At 44.8% G+C, this 13413-nt stretch overlaps 1 protein-coding gene across 3 annotated transcripts in view; it reads left to right on the top strand.

Annotated features, from left to right (window-relative positions):
- cdc42se1 (CDC42 small effector 1) overlaps positions 1-13413 on the top strand; it is a 66593-nt gene that overhangs the window by 46057 nt on the left and 7123 nt on the right. For all 3 annotated transcript variants that reach the window (XR_014553185.1, XM_083646688.1, XM_083646687.1), the window contains exon 4: positions 10894-10998. Coding sequence is in view for 2 of the 3 variants with exons in the window: in XM_083646688.1 (XP_083502814.1) it covers positions 10894-10998 (105 nt within the window). In the remaining variant the exon portion in view is untranslated. The remainder of the gene's footprint in view (positions 1-10893; positions 10999-13413) is intronic.

Below are 13413 nucleotides of genomic sequence, written 5' to 3'. Positions count from 1 at the left end.
AAAACTCATTATCTACTCACCCCCATGTCGATGGAGTTTCGCAGCAGAACACCGTTGCAGAATTCTCCTAAACAATTGAAGTGAATTGTGACAAACTTTGACACATAATAAAAGCCTCCATTCTGCTCACCTGGCGTAATCCAAGTCTCCACAAGCCCTGACATGCCAAGTTAACTTGAAAATATGTCATTTACACCCTGTTTTTAGCTTAAAAGGGTTGAAAAGTTTGAAAGTTAGTCCCCATCCACCGCAATTGCTTAGGAGAATTCTGCAACAATGTTTTGCTGGGAAACTCCATCGGGCATGGGGGCGAGTAGATGACTGAATTTTTATTTTATTCTGAGAGAGAGAGAGAGAGAGAGAGAGAGAGAGAGAGAGAGAGAGAGAGAGATAGAGAGAGACAGACGGATGTTGCTGCCTGCCATAGACTCAGGGACAGTGACAGTCACCTGACACACATTGCTGTTACAGTATATCTGACAACAATGTTTTGATACAGTACAGTCTGTTTTCTTATTAATGTTTAGCGTTTCAATGTCTAAACGCTTGCTTTGGCAATATGTACAGTGTTACGTCATGCCAATAAAGCCATCAGAGAGAGACAGAGAGAGAGACAGAGAAGGGTAGATGATGTGTCTATGTGGGTATGTGGGCATGTAGCAACCCATCAGATGAGCTCAGACACTGTCACTTATGAATGCAGGAAGACATAATCACGTGTGTGTGTGTGTGTGTGTGTGTGTGTGTGTGTGTGTGTGTGTCTCTCTCACACACATGCATTTATTCCATAAGTCACTCATACTTGCACACACAGGAGGTCCCTCTCTCTCTAACCCCCCCCCTTCCCACACACAAATTGTATAATGGCAACGTTGGTTCACAAAACATTGTAGTTTCACAATAACGCCTTTAATCTTGAATCTAAAATTGTAGAATCTCAATGTACATTTGAAAACAAACGACTCATGATTGATTCTGTTCATAGTAGCCATCACTTGTCTTTAGTAGTTGTACAGTACATTATGGCCTATGTCGCTACCATAATGACCTTGCTTTCGGTAAGAAAACACCAGCCATGGGAAAACAACCTTACTTCTGGCATCCATGTTTATTGCTGTTTCCGACCAAGAGCACTTGAATTGTGTCATGTCCTAATTACCACTTCACAACTGGCAAGTAGGAGCATCCCAGGAGCACATGAATCCAGCATAAAGTCTGATAATTGGACACCTCGAAGGACATGAACCGGATTATACAGTACCATGGTCGCTTACCAAAGGAAACACATTTTTATCAAAAGGTAAAGTTTTTCATAAGTCATAATACTTGGAACAATCATTACCATCATCAGCTTCTCATGCAATCAAAACGTTCACTGCTGCAGTAAATAGGATGAACCTTGGATACCAGTTAGCAATGGGTAATATTGTTATACCTGTGCAGAAGAAGGCTGGAACCCAAGGATGCAGAGACGGAGACAGAAGAATGTTTTCAAAGTCTTTACTCCAATTTAAAGGATAACAGAGGGTGAACAGGAACTCCCGGTAACAACAACGGGAAATAATAATATGCAAACTAAATACGGATTGTTCACTGTTCTAATCTAGGAAAGAGTAATGGTTAACTAAAAGTCACTTTACAGAGTTCCAGAAAGGGGCCGCGCTCCAGCGCTTTTAATCCAATTCACTGAACAGAACAAACTGGCATCCAGGCAGGGCCGGCAGGTAGACAGATCCAGCTGAGCGGACAGATGAAGCAGGGCAGGCATGTAGCCAGATAGCAGGTCTTCCAAAGCAGCGCCATGGAGCCACAACATGGGACACATGATTGCTGATTGCTCATCCCACGTGCTGCCCATCTTCAGTCACTACTGCTGCTCAGCTCATTAGACCCTTTGGCTCAGAGCCAGAAAGGTAACGTTATGCTAGCAACTTTCAAAGTCAATAACATTTACGTATGGTTGACCAACCATAAATATAATTTACAGTATGTATAACAACAACAGGCTAGCTATGCAGCCATGCCATTGTCCCCAAATAACACTAGAATAACCGCACCACACTAGAATATGCCTCCACCAACAAGTGAGCAGTCGACATGCATGTCTGTCCAGACTTTGACGTTTGAGCCAAATGTGAATTTCGTCAAGGTGTTACTGAGATATGGTGTTCCCGAGCTTGAAAATGGCGTTCGTGAGGTCACAGTGACCTTGACCTTTGACCACCAAAATGTAATGGATATTTGAGGCAAATTAGATAAAATTCCGTCAAGGCGTTCCTGAGATATCACGTTAACGAGCACGAAATGAGCGGTCGTGATGTCACAGTAACCTTGAACTTTGACCACCAAAATCGAATCAGTTCATCCTCGAGTCCAAGTGGACGTTTGAGGCAAATTGGAAGAAATTCCGTCATGGCGTTCTTGAGATATCGCATTAACATGCTTTAAAAAATGCCGTTTGTGAGGTCACAGCGACCTTAACCTTTGTGCTTTGACCACCAAAATCTAATTACTTCATCCTTGAGTCCAAGTCGACGTTTGAGTCAAATTGGAAGAAATTCCATCAAGGCGTTCCTGAGATATCGCGTTAAAGAGCTTTGAAATGGCGTTTGTGAGGTCACCGTGACCTTGAACTTTGACCTTTAACCACCAAAATTTAATCAGTTCATCCTTGAGTCCAAGTGGACATTTGAGGAAAATTTTATGAAATTCCGTCAAGGCGTAGTTACAGTATAACTACGGGTAGTTATAGTATAACTATGGGGTACAAGGAGTGTAGTTATAGTATAACTACGGGGTACAAGGAGTGTAGTTATAGTATAACTACGGGGTACAAGGAGTGTAGTTATAGTACACTACACTCATTGTACCCCGTAGTTATAGTATAACTACACTCCTTGTACCCCGTAGTTATACTATAACTACACTCCTTGTACCCCGTAGTTATAATATAACTACACTCCTTGTACCCCATAGTTATACTATAACTACACTCCTAATAACTACTAATAAACTAATAAACAAGACACAAATGACCAGTTACCTACCCTAGCCAACAGCAGTATGCAGCATGTCATTGGGGTTTTCAAGTGGGCACCTTCCTTCACCGATGTTTCGTTAAGTTAGGCCCACGACACCTCAAGAAGGCTTAACGGTGTAATCCAGCGTCCTGGAAACACGCCCCTCCATGCTACCACCGCACAACTGTATATTACCTCACTATCTAAGCCTAGCTATCCAGGTCGGTTCGGTATGACATTCCTAACTACACCACCACTGTCAATGAATCAGCCCTGTTGATGCGGACCGTCAATCATGACCAACAACAATCAATCTTACCTTAGCGAGCTCCCCAGCTAGCATGTTTCCTCCTTAGCCACAGCTATTCACTTGCTCGTTCTGCTGCCTGAGACATGTTGCTAACCGCAAGCTTCAGGCTCCGTCCCCGAGTGCCCAAATCAGTTAGTAGGGCAATAACGGACTCGCCAACCTCGCTGCTCTGCCTCTGCTGCCATTTCAGCATACCTAGCTTTCTTGCGCTCATAAGCCTCCTCAACTCGATCTTCCCAGGGGATTGTGAGTTCGATAAAATAAACTATCTTCTCTACCTCAGACCACAGTAACAAGTTCGGACGTAGCCAGGTGCTAACTATAGCCGCTTTCACACACAGATCGCGCAAAATTGCAGTTCAGAAGGCCCGCAAAGCCGGCAGCCTCGCCACAGAAATTGCTTTCACACACAGCCAAGCAGCACCGCCACATTCCTGTCCTGGGGTGTGCTTTCAGGCGACAGCCACCGCTCCCGGATTGAAAGGCGAGCGGAGGCATTTCCACCCAGCTCCTCTTAGCCCAAATTAATAATGTATTTTCATAGGTTAGTGTAGCCTAGGCTACTTTTTGATGAACGAATTCATTCAACAACCAAACATCGCCGATGTACGCCAGCTAACGAGGTGCAGCTGCGCTCGTTAAGGATCAAACTGATAAAATGACGTGCGGTCATTAAGGATCATCAAACTGATAAAACACAAAAGTGTTGTCCACATGCAGCATGGTAACAAGGCTTTCAATATTCATCTGATCGACTTTATGGATCACAGACGCACCATCATGTAGCCTATTAGGTAGGCTACAAGGCTACAGTAATTCTTATCTTTTGGTTCCAGTTTTTTGTAATGCAAATTATTCCCATGAAGTAGCCTAATTAGGGGCCGTTCTGAAAGATGATGCCCGCATATCAATCAGCTGCAGTCTGCATAACGTTCGTCGGGGGAATAGTAGCCTATAGACTACTATAACGTTAGTAGTTTTTGTAAGGGAATGCACAGAGCTCGTTTCCAAAGGGAATATCCTCAGACCAACTCGCCACAGACAGCTATAATCCTCTGAAGCATATTATTATATCCGTTAATTTTACCTACTAATGTCAACATCGTTTGAGCATAAAGCCTAACCTACTTACAGGCACGGAGCATTCCTCCTGGCATCCCTGCAGTCATGATTGTATAGGCTACTTTTTTTACTTTCACTCATGCACTTTCTTGCTGCATGAGGTGATTTCATCTGTAATTTCTTTATGAATGAGCTGACCATTCGCACCGTTCCGGCTTGCTGCTCCTACGCTTTCAAGTGGAGGCGCGTTGCCTGGTAACCTGGCGCTGTGACTAAGTCCAGTGGCGGAACGAAAGGCGTACAACAATTAGCCACCAACCCGCGTTCACAACTTTCACATCGGAGGCGCGGATCCTATTTTCCGTGCATTTTGCGGCTTTCAAGGCCGGTGTGAAAGCGGCTTATATATGCTAGGATGACTAGCTGTTCATTCAAGTCAACCCTCATTTCCCAGGCTCCACCTACACTTAGCTGCCCTAACTTGTGCCTGACCTTAATTGGTCTAATCTTTTCTCCCTCACGTACACATTTGATCTGTCTAGTCTCTTTGCTAGCAACTAGAGAATTTACTTCTAGCCGCTTTTCCTCAACTGCAGCTGCCAAACATTTCAACACCTGGTTGTGACGCCAGGTGTATCGCCCCTGGGAGAGACTGACCTTACACCCTGACAGTATATGCCTCAGTGTACATACACTAGAACACAACGGGCAGGCACCATCCTCGCCCAACCACTGATTTAAGTTCTGGGGAGATGGCAGCACATCATAAGTAGCCCCTATAATAAATCTAATTCTGCTGGCCTCCATGCTCCCCAACTCTCTCCACTTCAACTTTCTCTTCTCTACACTCTCCCAGTTCACCCACTGTCCTTGCTTTGCCTGCGGCACTGCCTTAGTACATCTTACTGCCTCCTCTTGCCTATGTACTTCTTCAACTACCATCTTCCTCTTTTCTATTACTGGTGCCTTGTTCCACACAGGTTTCTCTATGCACAACCCTAAGCCTCCACGCCCGTGCTGCACCTGGCCTATGATATCCCTGTGTCTAAGAGCTGACTGTGCTTGCTGTACTGCCTCCTTTGGGTTCCACTTCCTCCCTGTTTTAACTGTGGGTGCTACACTCCTAACCACTGGATCCTTTGACTGAGTCAGAGTAATTTCCAGTCTAACCCTAGCACACTTGAACTCCTCTGTCAGGCTAGATAATGGTAATTCCAATATGCCTTTCCCATATAAGGCTAATTCATTTTCTAATGAATGAGTTAATCATCCTTTCTAGATTTTCTACCTTTGAAAGGGGAACCTCATACACTGTCATTGGCCACATCAACTGAGGCAACAATCCAAACTGCAAACACCACAACTTTAACTTTCCTGGGAGCCCTGACTTGTCTATACTTGAAATACCTTGAATCATTTCCTGCCTCACCTCCTCAAACTGTCCCTTATCACTGAGACTTGCATCATATCTTCCCAAACTCTTGACTGGTTTCTCTAACACTGTAGGCACCACCTCATCATTTATAATATATGTATGTTTTTTTCTCTTCTTCCTGTGTCTGAGCTTGTTTTTGTTCTTATGCTCTGAAAAATTGAAAAATAAAATATTGGGGGGGGGGGGGGCGGGGGAGCGAAAAGTCCAGTCTTTCCCAAGGTCCACCCACCTTGGAGTGCCCCCCCACCCCCCACCCCCCCCCCCCCCCAAGCTAATTAAATGCCCCCTCTGTAATTTGGGTTTGGAGCCGGGCCTGCGACGAGCCACGGTAAATAATGATATTCTTGGAATGCGAGTTAACTGTAATGCTGTGGTATTGGACCCAGGAGCAGAGACGACAGAGTCAATAATCAGTTTTAAATCTTTTACTGATTTTCAAGAATTCACAAAATAAACAAGGAAACTGAAAGCCTACTTAAACAGGGTCGGGTGGCCGACAATAAACTAAAGATAGAAGGCAGGCAGGTTCAGTCCAGAAGCTGGAAACAGGTTTCCCAGAAGGCAGGGTTTAGTCCAGAAACAGTTCACAGGAGCGCTCGGACGGGAACAGGCAGTGGCACAGCAGCAGTGAAACAACGATCAGCAACGGGGTCTGAAAGCAGAGAGGGTTATATAGGCGGCCAACCAGGTGCAGACAATCATAAGAATTAGCAAGAGATGATGTTACTGTTTTCTAATAGGCCGCTTTCTCCCGCTGCTCCACTCAACGCGGGAAGACTGTCCAGCACCATGGACAGCAACGGCTTGGCCTCCGCGCGCCCTGGCCGTTTCAGAATCAGAATCAGAATTAGAATCAGAAAGACTTTAATGATCCCCGGGGGGAAATTGGGACAAGTTACAGTAGCTCGCTCACAGAACACACATAGCATAAAATAAACAGTAGTAAATGCGATATTAAGCAAAATAAGCAGAATAGGAACACAACATAGCATAGAATAACAGTAGTAAATGCGATAGAAGCAAAAATAAGTAGAATATGTCTAAGTACGGTAAGCAAAATACGTAGAGTAAGTATACATTCCATGCCAATTATCATTATTGCACCCTGGACTTATATTAAGTCGGCTTGCCCTATACGTTACACGTGGCTCAGCCAGGCACAGTTAACCTATCGGCTGGCTCAGGGTGTATTCACACCTATCTCGTTTGGAGCAGTTGTTCCGAAACAGAGAGCATTTTCCCCCTTGGTGGGGTTTGTTTGGGGGAGTGTGAACACAGCAATCGCACTCGGATGCGGGACAAAACAAGCAGACCGAGATCACCAAGAAAGGGTGGTCTCGGTCCGCTTCCAAACGAACTCTGGTGCGGTTCGTTTGTGGTGAGAACGTGAGCCGACCTCGATCCGCCACAACAGCAGTAAACGGTGCACATTTTTGGATAAACCAGCTGCCGTAGTCAGCTGCGCTGTGCGTAATGGCCTGAAGAACGAACATTTTTATCATTTAAAAACAACATCTTTCAGATCCTGTTTTGGCGACTTGTGACTTGCATCGATAAACTTTGGGGGATTTTTGGATCATCACATCAGCAGTTTGAACTCAATCAACTTACCTCGGACCATGGGAAGCAACGTTAATGTGTTGAATCTCTACGGATTTTGCCTGTAAATTGTGTGCAGTGTGCGGGTGCTGCTGGCTCCCTCTCTCCCTCCCTCTCTCTCTCGCTCTCTCTGGTCTCCATTCAATAAATGAAAACAAATCGTGGTAATCAGAGCCAGCCTTCTTTGTGATAAGATTGTCTGGTTCAATCAGACAATCAGACTGATTGCACGTCTTCCTCGAAATGTCCGTTATTATTAAATTATTTATTAATATTTTATTCCTGACAGGACAGGTGTTCATATAGCCTATGTCTCGGCTAATCCTCATCTCCGTGATAGTAGCCTAATAGCAGAATTTGCGAGGGTCTTTGATCTTCTATCTCCAAATTCCCGATAGCCTAAATAAGCTAAATAAATACATTACATAGGCTACATAGCATACATGAATAAATAAATAAAGAACTTTCTCCCTCTCTCTCTCTCTCCCGATCCCTCCCTCTTTCTTTCTTTCTCTCTCTCCTCGCACTGCGGACGCCCGACATAGCCTAAAATGTAGGTCTAACAAAACGCATTTTTATAATCATATAGGAAAATCTCTGGGAATTATTTTGTCCATCCCGAGAGGCTATTAGCCTATCAGAGTGTCTGCTGGCCAATCCAGGAAGTTTGACAATACTATTTGGACCGTTTAATTTGTGGCTGTGTGAACACAAACGAACCAAGGCACAAATGCAACAATTGTATCAATTAAGTACCTGAATCGGAACAAAGCAAACAACCTAGAGGTGTGAATACACCCTCAGTCTCAGGGAGACTAAGCGTCTCCGAGGTGCTCTTTTAAGAGAGGCATTAAATAGACCAATGGCCACAGGCAGGAATGATTTCCTGTGCCTCTCCGTATTGCATATCTTCAGCACCTCGGATCATTCCTCTGCTGCAGCCTGGCGCATCGTCACTGACACTCGTTCCCGGGGTTGTGTCATTAACGAGACATTACCGTTCGTTTTATTATCTCCGCCAGGAGATCATGTTTCTGGCCGCGTCTGTCTGTGTGTCCCTCCTCTTCTCTGGCTTGGCTCATGGCTTGGCTGTGTCAATGCAGGAGGCAGACGAGGCGGAGCTATGGCTGAGGCGGAGCTATGGGGGAGTTATGGTTGAGTCTCGACTCTCGAGCTAGAGGAGGCGGTGCTACAAGCGATGCTCCGCACCAACATCCAAACCCTCCCCTCTTCATAAACGCTGCTCACATTTGCACCCTCACATTTTACAGTGGGGAAAGTCATCATCATCCGTGTGTGTCTGTGCAATCCTTGTGCATTGCTGAGAAGCTGCAGATCGCCTGCATTGCTTTCTTGGGCCAACAGATTAAAGTCATCACTCTCAGCTCAGTCATCAGCTCTTAGTCTTTACACTTGCACCGCAGGTACCCTGCTGCACTAATGACAGCAACCACTTTGCTTCTTACAGCACCCGCCCTCATGACAGCCACACCACGTTACCTAGCTAACGTTATATTACAGCTGTTTCAAAAGTTACATGTATTTCCCTCTGTTTTTAAATGTTGCCTGTAATGTTATGCCTATTTACTGCAACGCCGTCCTGGAAAAAGCTGACGCAGACGTACGCTACTTCCACATCTATCTGCCATGTTGACAACAGCAATGCCTTACACAGAAACACCGACCCACACACACACACACACACACACACACACACACACACACACACACACACACACACACACACACACAAATAATAATGATATGACTACAAAATATATATACCGTAAATTCCGGACTATAAGGCGCACCGGTATATAAGCCGCAGCAGCAAAATTGACTGTTTTTTACATATATAAGCCGCACCGGACTATAAGCCGCGGGTGTTTTGATGTTTAATTACCATATGTAAGGGTTCGTGCACAGAGAGGAATGTCGGGAAAGAGATGGCTGTTTGGGGAAGCTCCCATTTATTAACATTTCAACAAAATCTGCATTACGGTAGGCTACTATACCTCCACGCTGTCAGGATCCACTGGCAAACTTGAGCGAAAGTTGCTTTTCGCATGCGACCAGTTTTGGTGAATGATTTATCGCCGCTCGTCATCCACGCCTCCCACTGAACGCGTAGTGCCACTTTGAACGCACGATTGACACTGATGTCAAGTGGCTGCAGATGCTTCGTTGTGCCCCCAGGAATCACAGCTGGAATGGAGTTTGTGGTCTTGATGGCTGCTTTCACGGAATCTGTTATATGAGCCCTCATGCTGTCGAGAACGAGCAAAGCTTTTTTTTGGTGAAAGAATCCTCCAGGGCGCTTGACGTAGCACTCAGCCAGCCACTCCTTCATGACACTTTCCATCATCCACCCTTTCTTGTTGACTCTGAGGCATATCCCACTGGGAATTTTCTCTTTCGGCATCGTAATCCGCTTAAAAATCACCATTGGCGGCAGCTTTACTCCAGATGCAGAGCAGGCCAGAACACAAGTGAAATTCGTTCTCTCGTGCCCAGTGGTTCTCAATGTGATCGACGATTCACCTTTCTTGTTAACAGTCCGAGTGAGTGGCAGGTCGAACGTCAAAGGCACTTCATCCATATTTATGATCTGCTCCGGTTCGATGGAATATTCCTTGATCTTCCTTTGTGTGAATTCGCCGAGTGGCCGTTTGCTTACCGTAATTACCATATGTAAGGGGTCACGCACAGAGGGGATTGTCGGGAAAGAGATGGCTGTTTGAGGAAGCTCCCATTTACCGTATTACCGTAACATTTCAACTAAACAACATAACACAACACCACCTTTGTTTATTTTTACAGTGCACACAGTGTCCGCGGTGTGGTGAAAAGAGGGCAAGAGAGGAAATTAAAACAGAAGTGGATTTATAGTTAGAAAGAGTGCTAAAAAAGAGAGATTTTATTTGTATTTTTTTTTTTTTTTCTGAAAAAATCCATAGATAAGCCGCACCGTTATATAAGCCACAGGGCCAAAAAACGGGGAAAAAGCCGCGGCTTATAGTCCGGAATTTACGGTATATAAATCTACAATCAATCAGAAACAAAGAAATAGATAAATCCACAAAAACAGAAAATACTAATTCCAAATACAATAATTTGTAATGTTGTAAGGGAAAAGGGGTGGGTAGGTGCGGGGGGAGGGGTGGGGCTATAGAGATAGGCGTGGTGTTTGGGGGTGGTGGGAACGAGGGGGGGAAGTGCCATGGTCCAAATAAAGGTTTGCGCTTGTTTCATCCAAAGGTTGAAGACATTTCAGGAGCTCATTTTGTGTGTCCTCTCAGTGTAACTCTGAACCTTTCTCTCTCTCTCTCTCTCTCTCTCTCTCTCTCTTTCTCTCTTTCTCTGTGTCCCCCTCTCTGTCTGTCTGTCTGTCTGTCTCTCTCTCCCTGTCTTCTCTCCCTGTCTGTCTCTCTCTCCCTGTCTGTGTCTCTCTCTCTTTCTCCCTCCAGAAGAAGAAGAGGAGGAAGATCGACCGCAGTATGATCGGAGAGCCGACCAACTTCATGCACCTCACACACATTGGCTCTGGAGAGATGGACGAGGGACTACAACCGGTATGGAGTGCTCTCTCCCTCTCCCTGACTCTCTCTCTGTCTCTCCCTCTCTGTCTCTCTCCCTGTCGTTCCAACATGGAGACAGAGAGGAAAGTGAGTGCGCACGGGGGGGGGGGGGGGGGGGGTTGTGTAGGATCAGCTCCTCTCTTCAGACAGATGCTGCCTGCTTCCTCCAGGTCTGAACCAGCAGTAAAATCACACCGTCTAAACCAGGCTTTCCCAAGTGGGGTCACATGGAATTCAATGACTTTTGTGTTTTTTGAAAATCGCATTTCAAAAGTCATAAAAGTGATTAACGTTTGTGAAGATTATTCTGCTGAACACAGATTACCACTTCCATAAACTTTTGTTGACCACAGACCTTACTTTATGCATTTAAGCGAAATCCCCATTCTAAAACCCCATTCACTTTTCCCCTGACTCATTCCTGCGGTGCTCTACAAATTTGTATTATTATAAAAAACACCACACACAATTTAAAACAACTGAACCTATCCTACGTTTCCACAAAAGCATCAGTTAAATGACAAAATATAAATATAAATATTATCATGATAGTGCCATAATGTGTGGCCCCCTTATTAATAGATTTCTTCATAAAGGAGGTGGCCTATTCAGTAATATGCTGCAGGAACTGAGCTGTAGGCCCACTAGTGACACACTACCAGGAGAAGCCAGCCTCGACCCGGGAACCTTCGATTCCCAGGTGACAGCTCTACCTCCTGAGTTAATGCCGCCCCATGATGACTTTGGAGGTCGGAGGACAATTGAATTGCTATTAATTTTCACCAACATCAGATTTTCTTTCAAAACGTTTTGAACCATTTTATTTCATGGTACAAGACGGGAATTTTACATAATTTTACATGTATGGGGGAATCAAAAAATAGTGGGCTACTTGAAAGTAGTGGTGTGTGGACATTAATGATGTCAGCAAATGCAAAATAACCAGTAAATCAACAAGCATGAGATGGCAGATACCAGCACATAAAATCAAAGGTTATGAGATCATACTTCATATAGCCTAGTTGAACTTGCAATTGCAAACCGTGTAGGCTAATTGTGTGTTATTTACTTGCACGGACATTAACTCATTAGCCGCCACAGTTTTTCAGAAAAAGTCACTAGCCACTAACGACTCTGTGACCAGAAAGCGGAGGAAAAGCCATTTTTGTAAATGAAGTCATCTTCACGGCTCCTGACTCGAATAAATGCCTTTGATGGTGGATACTGGCCAGTGTTATACACAACTATGATCCCCATAATGATTTGGTTTCCCCTTCCAGTCAAACTCGCCCGTGGTGGCACAGCTTTCACCATAACACCGGTGTGAGAAAAGGGATTCACCCCGCTTTTGAGAGAGGCGAGCCGGGTCGCGCGTTCGTCTTGCGCGGGGGGCTACTGGTTGTCTGTGTAGCCTACTGTATGTCAGGAGCAATCTACCGGCTGAAATGTACACGGCGTCAAGAGTTTAGGAACTGGATCACTAATTCCTGTCGACACGTGACTTGTAGACGTGTTGCGTGCACGTTGCGTGGTGAAAACAAAATCCTTCACCCCCCCCGCTGCAATGGAGTCCAAAAGCCCCGATCGATAAAAGCTGCTGGACGAGCATTTGAGCCGTGCCATGGAGCTGTGCTATGGACCTTTTCTGATCGGAGATTGTTGCATTTTTCTATTTCTGGTTTTGTTAGACAATCGTGGTCTTTCCTGTACACCTTTAGATGTGCTGTAATGTTTCAGGAGAGTCATCTATCACATGACGGTGAAAAGACTTATTGCCGTCCTATGACGTCAATGGCGGGGAAGCTTTTTTAAATTTTTATAATGTTTAGAGAATGAATTACGGTGTATTTTTCTTGTCACGCTAAATTTCATCACTTTCCTTTTCACTTTCCTCTATTATTTATTCAATTCAAATGTCACTCTTGGTGTTACAATAAGCTGAATAAAAGTTCACTGTAAATGCATATTGACCCTATTTTTTATCACCTTGATCGATTTTCAAGAATCTTTTATCATTTTTTGAAAATATTTGTCTAGGCTATAGGCTACATACGTGCACTGTCAGAGCAGCTGCAGCGTTATAAACCATAGACCAGACTATAAAAACATATAAACACAGAGTGCTGTCTTTCATGCACACTAACAAGCAAAACTGCTGTCTGTCTGACCACAGACTGCAGAAAGAGATGCAGGATAGCCAAGTGAATGTGATTGGATGAACAACGTTTGACGCTAGGCCAATCAGAGGCAGAGAAGGGCGGGTCACGCCTTGGCTATCCTGGGGGGAAAAATATCACGTACAGTTGCCAGCCACAACTGTACGGCTGGCAAGGAATTTCACCGGCAGGACGTGGCGCGTGGGAGGATCACGTTATCCCTGGAAATGGTTATACCTGGAAAAAAACGAAT

Source organism: Poromitra crassiceps (genome assembly GCF_964638095.1).
Source record: "Poromitra crassiceps genome assembly, chromosome: 11".
Taxonomy (NCBI): domain Eukaryota; kingdom Metazoa; phylum Chordata; class Actinopteri; order Beryciformes; family Melamphaidae; genus Poromitra; species Poromitra crassiceps.
Note: the sequence above shows the minus strand (reverse complement) of the source record. Positions and strands in the feature narration are given on the sequence as shown.